General features: G+C 45.5%; 1 protein-coding gene across 2 annotated transcripts in view; it reads right to left on the bottom strand.

Moving 5' to 3' along the window:
- Positions 1 to 481: 481 nt before the first annotated feature.
- The window catches only part of DNAH1 (dynein axonemal heavy chain 1), a 1,058,897-nt gene continuing 1,037,687 nt past the window's right edge, over positions 482 to 21,691 (bottom strand). For both annotated transcript variants that reach the window (XM_029599497.1, XM_029599496.1), the window contains exon 78: positions 482 to 2,042. In XM_029599497.1, the coding sequence (XP_029455357.1) occupies positions 1,921 to 2,042 (122 nt within the window). In that variant the 3' untranslated portion in view covers positions 482 to 1,920. The remainder of the gene's footprint in view (positions 2,043 to 21,691) is intronic.

Below are 21,691 nucleotides of genomic sequence, written 5' to 3'. Positions count from 1 at the left end.
CCTTTTGCCCGTTTCTACTGCCGGGCCTCATTTAAATACTGTATCGCGCGCACAGGTGAGTGGCCTGTGCGCGTGCCGGGAGAGCAGGTGTTTGCTCGCTCTCCCGCGGACTTTACTGAATTGGCCCGATAGTGTGTTAATTTCATTATGATATGAATTTAATAAAAACTTAAAATGTACCAAAAGTACCCTCTTTTGGAAATCAGCCTTGAAACAGTGAGAGGTGGCTGGTCTGGAAAATTACAGGGTAGTGAAATGGTAAAGATCTTACAAGGCCAGTTTCACTGTAGGAAACTAGGCTATAAAAAAGCCCTACTTCTAGCAAACACCCAGCCTGGCCTAAACATATTGAATTGTAATCCTTGAAAAGTTTCTGTGGACAGTGTTCTCATTAACCACCTTTAAGGCTAAAAGGAAATCACCACCTCCATTGCCTGGAGGCTTCTGTTCTGCTATTTGCACTTGAAATGAGAGTAGAATGCACAGTAAATATATTTTATTACTACTATTTGAATACAATGTGTGAAATTCTTGCCTTACAGTGCTGGAGTATAGCAGGAATGAATGTTAATAAATGACCTAAAGAGAACAAATTACAGAGATAAGAAAATACAGTATTTTTCTATAAACATTTACATCACCTGTCCTTACTCTTTTCCAAATCATTGGATCTCATGTCTGTTATCGAAAGAAAGGTAAGCGCTTGATCTACTTCTCAGTTTTAGGTGACTAAAGTTTGGTGAATGTTCAACCAGACTTGCGTGCCAAAGTTTATGACTGAAAACTTCCCTAAAACTGAAGTACCTAAATGTAGGCTATTTATTTGCCTACATTTAGATCCCTATAAATTAGCTGCCTAGAGCTGGAAAGCAGTATCAGGCTCCTTACTTACTTCCCCTGATCTTCCCCTACAACCCTGCTCACTTTTTAGGCATCTACATTTAGAAAGCTAGTGAAAACAGTAGTATAAACTTATGTGCTGAGCAGGGGCACGCTGTCATTGGTAAGATATAGGCACCAAACTCTTTAAATTAGGTACTTAGATCTTTGGAATAACAGCCTCTTAAAAATGCTTTAATCTTTGAGAAATTTCAAACATAGCAATACTCACTCAAGCCTACATCATTATTTTTGGTGATCAGAAAGACATGGCAAAAGTGTGACACTAATTTCTGAACAAACATTCAGCTGTATGCTTAATCTTTACATGGTGGCACTTGTGGACCCTATATATAATAGATAACACTGATGCAGTTGGCATGAGATATCTTCTGTGTCTAACCTTACAGAAGTATCACCAGTATATCATTCATGCTTAACCTTAGTGTCATGGCACTGATTTGCTTTGTGGTGGTGACATAAAGCACTTTGTATACTTCATCTTAGGGAGATGGCACCAGATGTTTTAATAGGAAGATATTAGACACAGCTAGGGCTAGTAATTATGCACAGTACAGAAAAGACTAGATGAAACAACTTTCACCATATGTTTAAACCTTATGGAGTTAATAGGAATCACCTTGCATCAGTATGACAGAGCCTGCATCTGTAATCTTAAAATTATAATACCCAATGTGAGGCTCAACCTTACAAATATAAAGCTGGGCACGAAAAGGAATAAATATTTATATATTAACATTAAAACAAAGGAAGATGAGACTTAGCTCACTTCTGATGTAGCTCATTAACCAACCAGAGTTGAAGATCACTGCTGTGACGCATATCATTGAAATCTTAATTGAGGCCAAGAAGTAACAATGACTAAGGTGGAGACAAGACTTATTCACATAGGAGGTTGAGGAGGCTGAGGGCTGGTGGACAAGTACAAAATAAGTAGTATTTGGATCAGTGATAGAACAGGAAGATGTTTACTATTGAGGGTTGGGAGACAGGTTGTGACACATAGTGAACTCTCAAACATTAATAGTCCAGGGCACAGATCAGTGCCACACCCCGTTTGATCCAGTGTTTCTGTGGTTGCGTGCTGGGAATTTCTACTGCAATCACATAGTTGGTAGAATGACCAGTGGTTGACAGGGTACCTAAAATAAACATAAAACATGTAAAAGCCTCAAATATATATATTTTTTTAAATCTCAGCATGGGTCAACGTCCCTCATTTTGACAAATGATGGGTTGTAAAATTTTGTCATGTGATTGATACAATTAGGCTCCAAAAAAATATGGGCTAAAAGGGTCTTAGCTGCACTTGTTTTTGATTCTTGTTTAACTAACTAAAGCACTACCAATAGCTACTGTAGGAAAAGAGGCAGGGTCATAACATGTTATTACTGAGAAGATTTGAATTTAGTCTTCTTTGTGGCAGTATTTATACAAATCAGTTGTTGGTCTTATCTACATTCCAAATGATCAATAAACCATATCATGCCAGATCAGTCCAGACACCTGGGTTTATGTTCCCCCACCAGCAGTTGGAGATAGAAATAAACTAGTTTGCTGACATCACCCTATATAGGCCCCATACTGACATCAGCCTGCTAGTATTCTTTGTAACAAGCTAAACACATAACTCCTCCTTATTCCTTCCTTAATCAGGAGGCTTCCAGGGTGGAAAGCCATCACTGAATCTTCTTAACCTTGGGAAACCAACTACATGAATACTCAATCTGGGAGGGTCCTGAAGTGGTCTGGCAGGACTCAAGGAAAGGAAGTTAGCAGGTAAAACTATATTTCTTCTTCCTCTTCACACATCTAAATTAGTACAAACACTTGGGATATAAAAAAAGCTATCCTTTAGATTTTGTGGGATATTGCCAGCCCTGCCCTCAATATGCCAGAGCCAAATGCAGTATCCTCTCTGGCCCAAACATCCAGACAATAATACTCTGTGAAAAATGCAAAGATGCCCAAGCAGCTGCCTTGCAGATTTCCATCAGGAACACCAAATGAAGTTCTGCCCATGATAAGGCAGGTGCCCTAGTCAAATGTGCCTGAAGACCTCTGGGAAGCAGTAAACCCTTAGATATATATGCCGAGTCAATCACTTCCTTTTCCAATGAATTAGTGAAGGTTTAGAGGTTGCCTCATCTTTCTGTTGGCCACTGAAAAGGACAAATAAATGGTCTGACCTTCTAAAGGGATTAGTCATCTTCAGATATTGCAGGCCTCTGTGAATGTCTAACTAGTAAAGCTCCTCATAGCCTGCTGAGGAGGATTCCTTCTTGAAGGAGGTGAGGAAACTGTCTGATTGAGATGGAACTGCAATACTACCTTGGGTAGAAAGGATGGAACCAAACAGATAACACCTCTTCTCGAAACTTCAGAAAGAGTTCCCTACAGAATAAAACCTGCAATTCCGTAATTCATCTTGCAGAGCAAATTGCTTCTGGGAAAACTTTCTTTTTTTTGCTGCTTTTAAGATTTACAAAGAGTTACCAAATGAATCATAAGAATGCACATCATATCACTAATAATATAATTAAATAAAAACAATTTCTCAAAAGAAAAATCCTTGACATAGTTGTGCCCAGTCTCTATTATTAAAGGAGGAGCAATAAATAAATAATAAATAAATAAATAGATAGATAAAGCCATATTGCACAGCTTTAACGATGTTTTCACAGTATTTTAAACTGCTAGGGGAGAGAGAACCTAGCCTAGCACCACGGGGGGGGAGAGAGAGAGAGATAAACTCACCTAAAGATGATGTTCTCTCAATCTAACTTGATGGACTCTCAACCTGGGTAACATCAAGCTAGGTTGAGAGAACATTGCACAAATCTCATCTTTGGGTGAGTTTCTTCACTCCAGAGGTCATCAAATCTTCACAAGAGTGCACTGTTCTGTTCGTACGTCACACTCTGAATGTCAAAGTGGCCCCTAATTCCTACACTAATACCTAAACCTTACCTCAAGTAGCTAGGTGGGCCTCATACAGAGGTAAAAATACCTACCTAGTATGAGGGCCTTATAGCTAGGCACTTTCTTTCTCTCTCTCTCCCCCTCACCCAATGGTTGTAGGTAGGAAATACAACAATTCTGGCACTTATTGCAAAGTGCGAAAAGGTTATCGCAGTTTGCGCTAATACCTAAGCAAAGCGCTAAGATAGCACACTTTGCGATAAACAGCCTATTACCATAAAACACGCCCCTTTTCCTATCGCATGCGATATTTAGTGCATTTTTGATAAATCCAGGCCTAAGTTACAAATATAATTATATCAAAGACTTTATCATCTCATGCAAACTTCATTTTTTTTTTTACGGAAATCAGGCTTAAAAATGGTGAAGGTGATATTCAAACACCAATTAGATGGAAAACTGAACAGTTAACCGTCTAAATGGCTAAACCGCAATGTTAAAAATCTTATCCGGCTATATTCTAGCCGGATAATGAGTTACCTGGCTAAAATATAGCCAGATAAGCTGAGGGCGGGTAAGAGGTAGTCCAGGGAGCAGCAGAGTTAGCTGGATAAGTTAACTGGCTTCCTCCAACATCCAGAGTTAGCTGGTTAATCAATCTGGCTAACTTTGGCCATGCTGTAGGGCTGGTCTAAAGTTAGCTGGATATACTTTAAGATAGTGGGTATATTCAGCAGAGCTGCCACATCGCAGAATATCCTGGTTAAGTTAGCCAGAGAAGTGTATCTGGCTAACTCACCTAGCCGCTCAGTGGCTGAATATTGACCATGACTTTTTTGCCCCTGACTATTCTTTCTTTTATAAATGTAGGCATCGCTGTTCTCGAGATGGGATAGTCATCCTCTACCAAAAGGTCCTATGCCTCAAAGAACTAGAACTCTCCAGATGTCCTAGAGCAACATCCTTCTTAACAGCTAGAGGAAGCCATCGTTGTTGGACACTCAAATGGGAGTGGGGGAGGGTCAATACTGCTGGCAGTGGAACCCAGAATATTGAGGAACTGTCCAAACTGATCTGAGTGATGTGGAGATCACCTTCCAACTGTCTCTACAAATGGTCATTTCCTCAGTCTGTAAGGTCAAAACATGTTCAGAGGCCTCCATTTTCTGCAATGCCGCTGGTGTTACAAACACTGAACCATTCCACTCAATTCCAGCTCCCTCCATGTCCAGTGTCATTGATGTTTCCTCTGCAGGAATAGCAGCCGCACTCCGAGTCATCAGCGGCAATGGGGGAATGTTGAGTGCTGGAGCTCAGAGACACTTCTAATTCTGAGGTAGCCTCCTCCCGCACAGCACCACTAGAAGGATGCTGACACCTCTATTCGGCGGCCCACAGACCGGCACTCACCCGCACCCAACCGTTTCCTCCTACCTGCCGAGGCTTGCGCGATCGGCGCGGCCCATCCGGGGCAAGAGCCTGCTCACCAGCCACTTTGAGCCGTGCAGGAGAGACCGGAGGCAAAGGAAAAAATAAAAAAAACGAAAACGAAACCAAAACGCAGGACGCAACGTGGTGAGTGAGCCGCGCCCCTAAGCAGGCATCAGGCCTATCAGAGGGCGGCTACTGCACCCTTTAAACTCAGGCGCATCTCGGCGGCGTCCATTTCGGCGGCCCACAGACCGGCACTCACCCGCACCCAACCGTTTCCTCCTACCTGCCGAGGCTTGCGCGATCGGCGCGGCCCATCCGGGGCAAGAGCCTGCTCACCAGCCACTTTGAGCCGTGCAGGAGAGACCGGAGGCAAAGGAAAAAATAAAAAAAACGAAAACGAAACCAAAACGCAGGACGCAACGTGGTGAGTGAGCCGCGCCCCTAAGCAGGCATCAGGCCTATCAGAGGGCGGCTACTGCACCCTTTAAACTCAGGCGCATCTCGGCGGCGTCCATTTCGGCGGCCCACAGACCGGCACTCACCCGCACCCAACCGTTTCCTCCTACCTGCCGAGGCTTGCGCGATCGGCGCGGCCCATCCGGGGCAAGAGCCTGCTCACCAGCCACTTTGAGCCGTGCAGGAGAGACCGGAGGCAAAGGAAAAAATAAAAAAAACGAAAACGAAACCAAAACGCAGGACGCAACGTGGTGAGTGAGCCGCGCCCCTAAGCAGGCATCAGGCCTATCAGAGGGCGGCTACTGCACCCTTTAAACTCAGGCGCATCTCGGAGGTGTCACGCGCCCGGCGTCGCGCGCCCGAAGGAGCGCGACCTAAGGGGCGCCCCTTAGCTCCTTGAAGCGTCCCAGAGCCAGGGCCGCTACTCTCCCCTATCCATTCATTCAGCGACCACTCATCCACCAATTTCAATCTCCAGCAGCACTCCAGCAGCACTCATCCAGACTCCAGCAGCACTCATCCAGACTCCAGCAGCACTCATCCAGTCTCCAGCAGCACTCATTTAGTCTCCATCAGCACACATCCAGTCTCATCCAGTCTCCAGCAGCACTCATCCAGTCTCCAGCAGCACTCATCCAGTCTCCAGCAGCACTCATTTAGTCTCCAGCAGCACTCATCCAGTCTCATCCAGTCTCCAGCAGCACTCATCCAGTCTCCAGCAGCACTCATCCAGTCTCCAGCAGCACTCCATCAGCACTCATCCAGTCTCCAGCAGCACTCATCCAGTCGCCAGCAGCACTCATTCAGTCTCCATCAGCACTCATCCAGCCTCCAGCAGCACTCATCCAGTCTCCAGCAACAATAATGCACTACCGCCCACGCACCTACAAATCACTCACCCCAATCATGATTTCCCCCACAACACAGTTCCTAGGTCTCACCCTATTTACCATAATCCTATTCAACGCCCAATCACTCACCAACAAAACTCTTATACTCAACGACATACTGCAGGACTCAACCCCAGATTTTTGCGCCATAACAGAAACATGGCTCAAATCCACAGACATCACACTTATCAACCAACTACCAACACAGACTTATGATTTCTTCTCCATCCCAAGACAAAAAAAAAGAGGAGGGGGTATCTTCCTCGCTGCAAAAAAATCCTTAAGGTTCACACACCACCCAATCAGTACAACTACCAAACTAGAACTAGGATTGTTCAAATCAGAACATCTCCAAATCCTTCTAGTCTATGCCCCTCCAGGCTTACTAGAGTCAGACCCCTCACCTATTATTGAAACCATAACCTTACATCTTAATCTTGACTCCCCTGCTATAATCCTGGGCGACTTTAACTTACATGTTGACAAAGTCCCCCTCTCAACAAACTGTGAAGCTTTCCTCACCTCACTGTCAGCGATGGGTTTCAGTCAACAAATCAACAAACCCACTCACAAAGCAGGCCACACGCTCGATCTCCTCTTTACAAACACCAGTATTTCTCTCACAAAACAACCAAATTGTAAAAAAGTCCCATGGTCAGATCACTCTCTAATCTTCACCAGCTTTTCTATACCTCGATCAGACTCCAACCTCAACTCAAGACCCTCTTTCCAATACAGAAAACCTTGCTCCTCAGAACACCTCAGCAAACTTCTAACCTCTGATCTACCACTCATTGATGTATCTACACCCAACTCTGCCCTCCAATCTTGGTCCAAAATAACTAACTCTATTGCAAACACTCTCTGCCCACTGACAACCAAAACAAGGTCTTCCAATGCATCCAAACGACAACCCTGGTTTAACGATCAACTACGAAAGCTCAAACAACTACTTCGGCAAAAAGAAAGAAAATGGCGTAAAGCCCCTTCACCGGCCTCACTCTCTGACTACAAACGATCACTCCATCTATACAAAAGTACCACGTTGAAAACCAAAAGAGACTACTATGCCCGGAAGATTCATCACCTCAGCTTTGACTCAAAGGCTTTATTCGCTTTCGTTTCAAGCCTCACTAAACTGATCTCTCCAGATATCCCACCCGAACAAGCCCAGACTAAAGCAGACGAACTGGCTCTTCATTTCAACAAAAAAATATCGGATCTCCTTAATCAGCTGACTCCAAACACCACTTCTCCAGATAACACATACTTTCCCCAAAACAAAGAGATACAGCTTATTGACTTCGAACCCATCACAATCACAGAGATACAAACGGTGTTAAAAAGAATGAAACCATCATCTCACCCATTTGATCAAATCCCTTCTAAAATGCTCCTTCTCATCCCGGACACAATAGCAAAAACCCTAGCAGATATCATAAACTGCTCTCTATCACATGGTATTTACCCGGAAGACCTAAAAACTGCCTCAATCAAGCCACTGTTAAAAAAACCAAATCTAAATGCATGTGATCCCAACAACTTCCGCCCTATTTCCAACCTCCCATTCATAGCGAAAATCATGGAAAAATTGGTAAACACCCAACTATCCAACTACCTAGAGGACCACAGTATTCTGTCCCCTAACCAATATGGTTTTCGCAAAGCCGCAAGCACTGAAACGCTACTACTCTCACTCACGGACTTCCTCCTTACTGGAATTGATAAAGGCCAAGCATATTTACTAATTCTTCTTGACTTTTCGGCGGCCTTCGACACCGTCAACCACGCCCTCCTTCTAAAACAGCTGGCAAACATTGGTTTAACAGGTGCCACACTTAACTGGTTCAAAACATTTCTAGAAAATAGAGGATATAGAGTCAAAATTCACAATAAAGAATCCCAATACCACCATTCCAATAGAGGGGTGCTGCAGGGTTCATCACTTTCACCCACACTATTCAATGTCTACCTCCTACCACTATGTCAACTTCTTACAAAACTAAGCCTGAAACACTTCCTTTTCGCTGACGATGTACAGATCGTGATCCCCATAGAAGAATCTATATCAAAAACAATGGAATATTGGGACAGTTGCTTATCAGAAATTAAACTCCTCCTCACCAGTCTAAACCTTGTACTTAATGCTTCTAAAACAGAATTCCTGCTCATATCACCGGAAAACAATAATACACTCCCAAAACCACCCACACTCCTTCAAACAGCCCACGTAAGAGATTTAGGAGCCATCCTGGACAATCGACTCAACCTCAAACCATTCATTAACCAAACCACCAAGGACTGCTTCTACAAATTACATATTCTGAAAAGAATCAAACCACTTTTCCACGCCCAGGACTTTAGAACAATACTACAAGCAATAATCTTTTCCAAATTAGATTATTGCAACTCATTACTACTAGGCCTCCCAGCTTCCTATACCAAACCGCTACAAATGGTTCAGAACTCTGCAGCCAGAGTCCTTACAAACTCCAGGAAAATGGACCACATCTCACCTATCCTCAAAAACCTCCACTGGCTACCGATCCACTATAGAATCATGTACAAAACCATCAACATCATATACAAAACTATCAACCAAAACACGCACCTCGACCTACAAATACCTCTTAAAAAATACACTTCCGCCAGACCCATCAGGGAATACTACAAAGAGTCACTCCAAATTCCAAAGGCCAAAACCTACCAACATAAATCATTGAGTCTTAGAGCCTTCTCTTCAGCAGGTCCATCTCTCTGGAACTCTATCCCACCTGATTTGAGACAGGAGCCATGCTCTCTAACATTTAGGAAAAGACTAAAAACCTGGCTTTTCAAAAAAGCATTTCCAAGCATTGAATAAAACCTCCATTAAATAGCACAAACTCTTATTCTATAACTGGACCTAATACAAATGAACCAACCTTAAATTGACACTCATCAATACCTTCTGAGCTTTTATCATACCATTATCGTATTTATGCATCCGGTTATTTATGTACCGTCTCATAGTGATGTACCGCCACAGTTACTCACATATTCTTATTTAATCACTTTGCTACTCTATTACATTAATAGGCCAAAATGTAAATATTGCTCTGTACAATCTCTCCCCTTTTCCAGTTCCAAGTTGATTTCCCTTATTTTTTGTAACTTTCTCACATCCTTTATTTGATTCACTGTATTTATTCACTGTATTTAAAGTTCAAGGTTCTTATTGAGAACATTGTTTTAAGTTATGTTATGCTTTACACACTCTGTTAATTGTAAACCGGGTTGATGTGATGCCTGTCATGAAACTCGGTATAACAAAAACAATAAATAATAATAATAATAATAACCTCTGAATCAAAACATGCAGATCCAGCAGGCTTCCAGGTGTTTAACCATTATAGCGTAGGAAAAAAGAAAGTAACATAGTAATGATGGCAGAAAAGTACCAAATGGTCCATCCAGTCTGCCCAGCGAGCTTCTTATGGTAATATCTGTTGCGCTGTCCAAGTTTCTCTTAAGAGTAGTCCATGCAGTTACTCTCAAGTCTTATGATAAGAGTAGTAATATTTACAATCAAAGACCAAGTAACTGTCAAACTCATAAAAAAATTACTGCTAGCAACATTTTACTGGGTGAGGAGCCTTCTTGAAAATTCAGACAATGCTGCTTGACTTGCTTTGCTTTTGGACTGAGCCATAGAAACAATCCTGTGCTTTTTCCCTTATGTCTGCATTTCAGTACCCCAGTCCATAAAGGTCAGAGCCTGTGTTGGTTGCTGTCTGAATCCAATTCCCCTTTTTTCCTCTTGCCATCAACGTGGAGAGTGCCCATCCAAACAGCCATATAACGTCCTCCCCCCTCCCCCAGAAGACTGTTTTAAGAGTCAGATCCTTTATCTATGCTCCTTTGAGAGTCTTGAATGGAGGAATATTCAAGGATCTTAAAACCAAATTATGAATTCAAGAGGGTACTAATTCCCTCTTGGGAGGATGGATGTGTTTTACACCTCTTAGGAATGCGAAACATCCGGATGAGCCAACAGGAATATAGCTTGAAAACATCTGTTATAGCAGGTGACAGCCATGACTTGAACCTTGAGAATTTAGCATCTTTTCTCCAGGCCCTCTTGCAAGAAGATCAAAATCAACACAACTGATGATTTAGAAGGGGATATCAATCTTTCGGTACACCATGTTTAAATACTCTCTATACCCTAATGTAACCTAGGGAAATTGATTTTTCCTGGTCTTGAAAAAGTGTGGTCACCACCCTGATGGAAAAGTCTTTCTTAGTGACACGAGCCCTCTAAAAGGCCAGACCATAAGACAAATGGAATTGGATCCTCAAGTACTACTGGTCCCTGTTTCAGAAGACTCCTGGCCTGAGGAAGCCACTGAGGTACCCCTTCTTTGATTCACATAAGGTCTGCTTACCATGGGCACCTGGGCCAATCGAGTGCCACCAATATCTCCAGGTTCTGATGCCCGGATATTTTTTGAGAGGCCATGGAGGGAAGACATATAGACCGTGACAAGGCCATGGTTGCATTAATGCGTCCAGATTTGCTGAGCTCTTTTCTTTCCTGCAGCTGAAAAATCTTTCCATTTTGGCATTCCTCCTGGTGGCAATCAGATCCATGATTTGTTCTTACCACCTTGGACTTTTCAGGATTCTGCCTGCTTGCTGCTGCTTCGACCCCGAATTGTGTTGGATTTTGTCTTTCTATCATCTGCCTTGACCCTGGATTGTCTGTCAGACTCTGTAGCTTTCTTCCTGTTCTATTCAGTGCTTGGACATGGACTCTCTTTGCCTATGGTCAAGGTAGACGCCCGGGTCTTCCTGTGTGGCACTTTGGTTACCTTACCACACAGAGGTCCACACCGACTACAGTCAAGCCAAAAGGCTTACGGAATGGCCAGAAGGCTACCCCCTGACACTAGCAAGGGCTGCTCTCCTTACAGTTTGCTAAGGCCATGGACCCAGCAGAGCTGAACTCATGCTACGCTATTCCTGGTATGGCACAATGAATTCAGCAGCAACAGAATGTACTGGACCAGATCACAGGAGTTTTGGAAAGCCTGGTGGTCTGGATGTAACTACTTTCTCCACAAACGGCATCAGCCTTAGCACCTCCATCATCGGCCCCAGCATCCCCCACTCTGATGCTTCCTCGACTCCCTCCTCTGCTGAGGTAGCATAATGACCCACGTGAATGTTAAGGGTTTATCAATCAGTATCGTATGCACTTCATCCAACAGGCAGCCCTCTTCCCTATCGGCAAAGCCTGAGTAACCCTCATATTATTTCTATTGGGAGGAGCCCCTCTCAAGTGGGGTTCCCTACTGTGGAAGCGGGAGGATCTGATTTTGGAAACCTAGATCAAGTCCACCATCTTCCACCTTCTGCTAGTCCCTTGCTGACTATAGTGCTAAAATGGGCCCATAACTCACAGTTGGCTGGACAACAAGGGACTAAGAGGACATTAGAACTGACCACCTGGTATTATTGGTAGTTCCAGGTACGTAACAACGTAAAAAAAAGATAAGTAGAATCTATGTGCCTAGTGTGTGCGGCGAATAAGAGATCCCGAGCTCGACTTCTGGCTTGCTCCATCGTTTAACTGCACCTACGGAGCCCTGGACACATCTAGCAATGGATTTTATCACCGATCTTCCACCTTCTGCTGGCAACACCATGATATGGGTATTTGTGGACCAATTTTCAAGGATGGCCCACTTTGTGCCTCCTGGTTTACCCTCTGCTCTGGAGTTGGCTGAATTATTCATTCAACACATCTTCTGCCTTCACAGACTTCCCCGTCACATCCTTTCTGATCATGGGGTTCCATTTACTGCATGTTACTGGTGGTTGTTATGCAAACAATTTGGAATTACACTGGATTTTTCATCTGCCTACCACCCCCAATCCAACAGACAGATCTAACAGACTAATTAATCTCTAAAAGGTTTCCTTCGGTCCTACATCAACAAATGCCAAGACAACTGGGCCTTCCTCCTTCCCTGGGCAGAGGCCTGCTATAAAGATTATGTCTTTAAAGCTACTGGATCCTCTCTATTTTTCCTAGTCTATGGCAGGCACCCTCGGATACCCATACCATTAGCTACTTCTGTAACATGCCCTGCCACCAACCTGAAGGGTCAGGAAATAATCAATTTGTGGCAATTAATTAATCGACTATTAGAACAAGCTGCTATCTGGGGCAAGATCCAAGCGGACAAAAAACGATGGCCAGCACCTCAGTTATGACCTGGGGATTTCTGTTGGTTAAGTACCAGGAATTTAAGACTTTGCATGCCCTCGCTTAAATTTAACTCTCACTTTATAGGTCTTTTACCAGTGGTACGCCAGGTTGGGATTGTGGCTTATAAAATAAAATTACTGCCCACACTTCATGTCCGTTTCAAAGCCTGCCATTTTGTCCTGGCCATCTAGATCCCCAATCAACCTGCGGATATCATGAAACAGGAGGATACTCAGTTTGAGGTTGCCAAAGAAGGATATGAAAGAAACTCCAGTATCTCATAGCCTGGAAAGGCTATGGTCCCAAGGAGAACTCCTGGGAATCAGCCTCCAATCTACAGGCTCCTCAGTTAATCTGGTATTTTCATCGCCTATTTCCCACCAAGCCCTCACTTAGAAGATTGGGGAGAGACACTATTAGAATTCAGCCACCTTCACAGACTTCCCGACATCGGTGTTGCGTCCGTCGGTCTCAGATGGCTTCGACCTTTGTGCCTCACCTTTCTTCCTTCTCTCTCCTCAAGCCTTGGGAAGTTGGCTGCCACTGCATCTTCATGCCGCTCTCCCTGGTGTCCCCGGATCGGCAATGGTGACGGCGTTCGCCATGTTTTTACTGAGGGCCTCCTAAGGCGCGCACGCCACCCACATCTTTATCCACGTCATGGCGGGAACCTCGGGAGCGTCCCCTCCGAGTGACGTCAGCACATCCTGCTATTTAGCCTGCCCTTCGTTTGCTTACAAACTGAGTTAGCAAGGATTGGATTAGCTCCGGTCTAAGTTGCTCTGCCGCTTCCCTGCTGCCACAGGAAGCTCTCTTCGCCCTTCGGGTAATTCTACTAACTTGGGTACCCACACCTCGGGGGCCCTTCTACTTTCTTTCAGGTGCCTATCCTGGGATACCAGGTACTCGCTCCTCGAGGGCCTGCTCTCCCAAACCTGGTGCCTGCCACTCTACAACTTTTGCCTGCCAGGAATTCCAAAGATAGAGCTTCTGCTTCAGTGAGTACTAACCTGTGGGAATTATGAGCTTTGCCGGCTGGCCATGTCAGGGTTTAACACTAACTTCCCTTCTCCCTGGCCTTTGCACTAAATGAAGCAAACACTTGTGCCTAAACCTCTCTGCCTAGGAGAGGATACCTGACTGTCATGTATTTCTCTAGCTTATAATTAACCCTGATTGCCTGAAAGAAGGGCTAGTTGTCCCTAGTCAGAGGCAGGATAAAGACAGGAGGTATAGGATTCAGCAGCCAATGAAATGATCCATACACACCCCCTGAGCCAAGCCAATAGTGTAGTGATACGTCTGTTGCTATGTGGAGAGGAGCCAATGATGTGATGACACATAGTATGCTTTTGAATGTATGTACAATAAAAAGGGGACCCACGGGAGTGCCCGGCCCTTTTCCTGCCTGCCATGAATCCTGTCTGATGTGTCTTCATTGCTGCTATACTAACCTATCAGTCTATCTCACCTACAGCTTCAGCGCTCTACATTCGGGACCTGTTCCTGTTCACCGCGCTGTCTCCACCAACTCTCTGTGAGAGATGGGTCCTCTCTGCTGAGGATCCATGGACTCCTACTGCCGGAGCTACCTTCACTGCTGTCCGCTTCCTGGGCAATGCCACTGTGCTGTACAATAAAAACTCTCTCTCTGTGTTTGCATGCAAAGAGTCTAGCCTGGTACTGCACTTCCTCACGGGGCTCCTCCCCGTGGGAGTGGCCAACACTGCAGTACCCAAGAATCCACTCCAACACCTCATAACCATAACAATCGGATGTTCACCGCACGGCAGAGAGCTGTCATTGGGCACATTGACGTGTATAACCAAGACCCGGCAGAGAAATGCTTAGGGGCGTGTGCACATCTGTGCGCACAATTCTGTGAACTTTGGCGGGATAGTCAGGTAGACACCCTAATGATGATGTCACATGCTCAAGACTATATATCCTGCCTGGACCTGGCCTCCTTGCTTGAGCAATAGATTCCTTGGCTTGTTCTTGGTCACTGCCTTGCTCACTGTATGCCTGGCTCTGGACACTGCCTGTCTTGACCTCAGATCATTCTGGATTCTGCCTGCTTGCTGCTTGTTTTGATCTCGAACTATTTTGGATTCTGCCTGCTTTGACCCTGGACTGTGTTGGATTTCATCTGCCTGCCACCTGCCTTGACCTTGGATCTTCTGCTGGACTCTGTTGCTTTCTTCCTGTTCCACTTAGTGCTTGGTTTTAGACTCTTTCTGTCCATGGTCAAGGGAAACACCGGATCTTCCTGTGTGGCACTTTGGTTACCTTACCGCACAGGGATCCATACCACCATGTGTCAGTCTGAAAGGGCTTTCGGAATGGCCGGAGGGCTAACCCCCTGACACCAGCAAGGACTGCCCTCCTTACGCTGTTTAAGAGAATTTGTAAGGCCTGTCCCTGCACCACTGGGCAAACTCCTGCAAGACGTTTCTTTTGGCTCTCATTTCTAACTGATGGACTATTTGGATTCCAGAATGCTTCATGCTTCCGGAGTTACTCAGTCCCAAAAATATGATCTCCAGCCAGATAGAATGGCATCAGTTGTATGTTATCCAAGATGGTCTCTAAATCCACCCCCATCTTCAGCTTCTACGGTACTAGCCACCAGGCTAGGATGGACCTGGTCTTTTCTGGAACAGGACGCCTTGTAGACTAGATTTGTGCCTTGAGGGAACACTGTGACAGGAGGGATCTATTCAAGGGTTGCATACGAGCTCTTGCCCATGGTACCAGGTCTGGGGCTGCCATCATTGAACCCAGTAATTGTAAGTAAGTCCCAGGCTTTGTGCTAATATCAGACTGTGTAATTGGCTCTTAGGCTTCTAAATTATTTCTACTTTCATGCACACTCAACCCTCTTTCATGTCAAACTGGGCTCCTGGGTACTTCAAGGTCTGGGTGAGTTCCAGTTTTCTCTTGGCATATTTTATCAATCAGCCCAGCTTTGTAACAAATGAATCACTTTGGTAGTAGAAATTTGGCTTTCTGTCACTGCATATACCTGGATTAACCAATCATCTAGATACAGATGCATTAATTAGGGATGTGAATCGTGTGCCCTATCGTCTTAACGATCGAAATCGTTTGTCAGGAGAAGAAAATCGTGTTTGGCACGATTTTTTAGTTAAAAAATCGTTAAAAATCGTTTTTTCCGATTAGTGCGCACTAACTGAAAATGATACAATTTGACACTTTTCAGGTCAGTTAAGGTCAGTTTAGGAATGAATATGTATTCCTATGGCTGCCCTCTTATTTATTCATGTTACCAAGGTTCCCACTGACAGTATATGGGGGATGGGAAATGGAAACAGTTGGTAGCTTGACAAAAAAAGTAATGTGATCAGTCAATGTGACTAGAACTTGTGCCCTAACCCTGATACCAGGGGTGTTGTGATCTTCCTGCACACAGTGCCCTAACCCTGATACCAGGGGTGTTGTGATCTTCCTGCACACAGTGCCCTAACCCTGGCACCAGGGGTGTTGTGATCTTCCTGCACACAGTGCCCTAACCCTGACACCAGGGGTGTTGTGATCTTCCTGCACACAGTGCCCTAACCCTGGCACCAGGGGTGTTGTGATCTTCATGTACACAGTGCCCTATCCCTATTAATACCAGGAGTGTTGTGATCTTCCTGCACACAGTGCCCTAACCCTGGCACCAGGGGTGTTGTGATCTTCATGTACACAGTGCCCTATCCCTATTAATACCAGGAGTGTTGTGATCTTCCTGCACACAGTGCCCTATCCCTATTAATACCAGGAGTGTTGTGATCTTCCTGCACACAGTGCCCTATCCCTATTAATACCAGGAGTGTTGTGATCTTCCTGCACACAGTGCCCTAACCCTGACACCAGGGGTGTTGTGATCTTCCTGCACACAGTGCCCTATCCCTATTAATACCAGGAGTGTTGTGATCTTCCTGCACACAGTGCCCTATCCCTATTAATACCAGGAGTGTTGTGATCTTCCTGCACACAGTGCCCTAACCCTGACACCAGGGGTGTTGTGATCTTCCTGCACACAGTGCCCTATCCTATTAATACCAGGAGTGTTGTGATCTTCCTGCACACAGTGCCCTAACCCTGACACCAGGGGTGTTGTGATCTTCCTGCATGCAGTGCCCTATCCCGCCTGCATTACTAGTGAGAGGCTGGCTTCACAGACAGGGGGGAGCTTCCTGACCCTCACTCCTCCCCTCCCCCATGTCCCAGCCAGTGAATGGTGTGTGGGTGAGGGGGGGGGAGGATGGTGAGGCTGAAACAGCTCCTTCCCTGCATTACTAGTGAGAGGCTGGCTTCAAGACAGGGGGGAGCTGCCTGACCCTCACTCCTCCCCTCCCCCATGTCCCAGCCAGTCGCACATGCTCAGTGCTGTTCCCCCTCACCAAGCTGGAGTCAATGTGTGCAGGAAAGGAGACCTGCCTTTTCCCCAGCTGGAGTCAGTGTGTGCAGTAAAGGAGATCTGCCTTGTCCACAAGCTGGAGTCAATGAGTGCAGGAAAGGAGACCTGCCTTTTCCCCAAGCTGGAGTCAATGTGTGCAGGAAAGGAGACCTGCCTTTTCCCCAAGCTGGAGTCAATGTGCTGTAAAGGAGACCTGTCTTATCCCCAGGCTGGAGTCAGTGTGTGCAGAAAACGTGACCTGCCTTTTCCCCAAGCTGGAATCAATGTGTGCAGTAAAGGAGACCTGCCTTTTCCACATGCTGGAGTCAATGTGTGCAGTAAAGGAGATTTGCCTTTTCCACAGCTGGAGTCAGTGTGTGCAGTAAAGGAGATCTACCTTGTCCCCAAGCTGGAGTCAATGTGCTGTAAAGGAGACCTGCCTTTTCCCCAAGCTGGAGTCAATGTGTGCAGGAAAGGAGACCTGCCTTGTACCCAAGCTGGAGTCAATGGGTGCAGTAAAGGAGCCCTGCCTTGTCCCCAAGCTGGAGTCAGTGTGTGCAGTAAAGGAGATCTACCTTGTCCCCAAGCTGGAGTCAATGTGCTGTAAAGGAGACCTGCCTTTTCCCCAAGCTGGAGTCAATGTGTGCAGGAAAGGAGACCTGCCTTGTACCCAAGCTGGAGTCAATGGGTGCAGTAAAGGAGATCTGCCTTGTCCCCAAGCTGGAGTCAGTGTGCTGTAAAGGAGACCTGCCTTTTCCCCAAGCTGTAATCAATGTGTGCAGTAAAGGAGACCTGCCTTGTCCACAAAGGAGTCAATGTGTGCAGTAAAGGAGACCTGCCTTATCCCCAAGCTGGAATCAATGTGTGCAGTAAAGGAGACCTGCCTTTTCCACAAGCTGGAGTCAATGTGTGGAGTAAAGGAGACCTGCCTTTTCCACATGCTGGAGTCAATGTGTGCAGTAAAGGAGATTTGCCTTTTCCACAGCTGGAGTCAGTGTGTGCAGTAAAGGAGACCTGCCTTGTCCCCAAGCTGGAGTCAGTGTGTGCAGTAAAGGAGATTTACCTTGTCCCCAAGCTGGAGTCAATGTGCTGTAAAGGAGACCTGCCTTTTTCCCTAGCTGGAGTCAATGTGCTGTAAAGGAGACCTGCCTTTTCCCCAAGCTGGAGTCAATGTGTGCAGGAAAGGAGACCTGCCTTTTCCCCAGCTGGAGTCAATGTGTGCAGTAAAGGAGATCTGCCTTGTCCACCAGCTGGAGTCAATGTGTGCAGGAAAGGAGACCTGCCTTTTCCCCAAGCTGGAGTCAATGTGTGCAGGAAAGGAGACCTGCCTTTTCCCCAAGCTGGAGTCAATGTGCTGTAAAGGAGACCTGCCTTTTCCCCAAGCTGGAGTCAATGTGTGCAGGAAAGGAGACCTGCCTTTTCCCCAGCTGGAGTCAGTGTGTGGAGTAAAGGAGACCTGCCTTTTCCACATGCTGGAGTCAGTGTGTGCAGTAAAGGAGACCTGCCTTTTCCCCAAGCTGGAGTCAATGTGTGCAGGAAAGGAGACCTGCCTTTTCCCCAGCTGGAGTCAGTGTGTGCAGTAAAGGAGATCTGCCTTGTCCACAAGCTGGAGTCAATGTGTGCAGGAAAGGAGACCTGCCTTTTCCCCAAGCTGGAGTCAATGTGCTGTAAAGGAGACCTGTTTTATCCCCAGGCTGGAGTCAGTGTGTGCATAAAAGGTGACCTGCCCTTTCCCCAAGCTGGAATCAATGTGTTCAGTAAAGGAGACCTGCCTTGTCCACAAGCTGGAGTCAATGTGTGCAGTAAAGGAGACCTGCCTTATCCCCAAGCTGGAATCAATGTGTGCAGTAAAGGAGACCTGCCTTTTCCGCAAGCTGGAGTCAATGAGCTGTAAAGGAGACCTGCCTTTTCCCCAAGCTGGAGTCAATGTGTGCAGGAAAGGAGACCTGCCTTTTCCCCAGCTGGAGTCAGTGTGTGCAGTAAAGGAGATCTGCCTTGTCCACAAGCTGGAGTCAATGTGTGCAGGAAAGGAGACCTGCCTTTTCCCCAAGCTGGAGTCAATGTGCTGTAAAGGAGACCTGTCTTATCCCCAGGCTGGAGTCAGTGTGTGCAGAAAAGGTGACCTGCCTTTTCCCCAAACTGGAATCAATGTGTGCAGTAAAGGAGACCTGCCTTTTCCACATGCTGGAGTCAATGTGTGCAGTAAAGGAGATTTGCCTTTTCCACAGCTGGAGTCATTGTGTGCAGTAAAGGAGACCTGCCTTGTCCCCAAGCTGGAGTCAGTGTGTGCAGTAAAGGAGATCTACCTTGTCCCCAAGCTGGAGTCAATGTGCTGTAAAGGAGACCTGCCTTTTCCCCAAGCTGGAGTCAATGTGTGCAGGAAAGGAGACCTGCCTTGTCCCCAAGCTGGAGTCAATGTGTGCACATAATGCAATGCACAGGAAGCAATGATGTGAATGCTGGAGTAGTGCACTGCCTGCCTACCTAGGCTTGAATATATTAATGCTGCAGTACTAATAAAAATAAATTATAATTCTGCTAAAATGCCACTAGCCTCACCAGTGACACTAGGCTAGTAGTGTCACTGGTGAGGCTAGTGGCAAACAAGTTCTAGTCACATGAGTGATGATCATCACATTACTTTTTTTGTCAAGCTTCCAACTGTTTCCATTTCACATCCCCCCAACCATTACCTCAGTGGGAACCTTGGTAACATCAATAGATAAGAACACAGCCAGCCAATAGGAATACATATTCATTCCTAAGTGACCTTTACTGACCTGGGAAGTGTCAACAATTTGTATTATTTTCTGTTGGTGTTCGTGAGTTTCCAGTTCCATTTCCCATCCCCCCAACCACCACCTCAGTGGGAACCTTGGTAACATCAATAGATAAGAGGGCAGCCAGCCAATAGGAATACATATTCATTCCTAACTGACCTTCACTGACCTGGAAAGTGTCAATTTGTATCATTTTCTGTTAGTGCGCACTAACGGGAGTTAGTGCGCACTAACTGGGAGTTAGTGCGCACTAACACAATTTAACAATTTTTAACGATAAATCGTTAGAATTTCTATTGTATTGTGTTCTATAACGATTTAAGACGATATTAAAATTATCGGATGATAATTTTAATCGTTGAAAAACGATTCACATCCCTAGCATTAATAGTCCTTCTTGGTGTAGAGCTGCTGCCACTAGTACCATTACCTTTGAGAAGGTTCTTGGTGGAGCATGGAACTGGAAGTGGTCTCTTGATGGTCCCTTATGATGGAGGTATGTTCCATCAAATCCAGGGATGTCAGAAACTACCACTATGACCAATTGTAAGATTACGATTTAGAGAGGGGAACTTGTTTAAAGTCCAAGATGGATTGAAAGGTATCTTCCTTCATGGGGACCACAAAATAAACAGAAAATCTTCATTGGCCCTACTCTGACTCCAGTACTGGGAGGGACCACTTCTCCTATCTGCTGGAGATGATCCAGGGTGATCTGGACAACTAGCCTCTTTTGAAGGTAGTAGCAGGAAGATTACTTAAAGGCATCTAAAATAGGATGGAAAAATTCCAAGCTGCATCCATCTTTTATGATGTGCAAGACTCACCAGTCCGAGATAATCTGGATCCACCTCCAGTAAAAGAAGGCAAGGCTTCCGCTATCTTAATTTCCAAAGAATGGGTCCCCAGACCTTCATTAGGTGCTACGAGCCCCACTGGCCCCACTTGTGTTTATGGCTTTACAACCTTTTCTGCCTTCCTGAAAGCACTGACTCCTAATAAAGCTGCAGTTTCACTGGGTCACAGAGGAAGGGCAATAAGTTTAGTATCCAAGAAGTGACTCTTAGCTGGACAAGCTTGAGAAGAACCCCTAGCTTCAGGAAGCTTAGGAGATTTAAACTTTCCTAGATTCTTAACAAGATTTTCCAGGTCCTCCCTAAACAGGAGCTTGAAGACATGTGCCTTGGAATTCAAATCAGCCGTCCAGTTCTTCAACCAGAGTAGGTGCATGGCCATATTCCATGCAGAGGCCAGAATGAGATAAGAAACGTCCACCAGGAAGGAAGACCATGTCCTAGTTATGTCATCTGCTCAAGTTCTGCAGCAGATAGCTGCAGAGCTCTGCTCTGAAGCTGCTGGGTCCAGACACAGGCATGTTCTATCAAGATAGCCACTACACCCATCTATCTACAGGGTTAAGCCCAAGACTTTAAAGGACTGTTGAAGCAAGGGCTTGATCTTCTGATTCTGTGTGTCCTTAAACATTGTGATTCTTTTGACAAGAACAGTAGTTTTTCTATTGACCATGGATACCAGGACACCCACTCATAGGATTTTCAGCTTTTTCTGCTCTTCCATTTTTAGCAGATAAAGTTTACTTACAGCTTTTTTGACTTTCGGGTTGAAATCCAGGGAATCCCATTCCAAG

This window comes from Rhinatrema bivittatum, chromosome 4 (assembly GCF_901001135.1).
Source record: "Rhinatrema bivittatum chromosome 4, aRhiBiv1.1, whole genome shotgun sequence".
Taxonomy (NCBI): domain Eukaryota; kingdom Metazoa; phylum Chordata; class Amphibia; order Gymnophiona; family Rhinatrematidae; genus Rhinatrema; species Rhinatrema bivittatum.
This window is presented reverse-complemented; position numbering and strand designations above follow the sequence as displayed.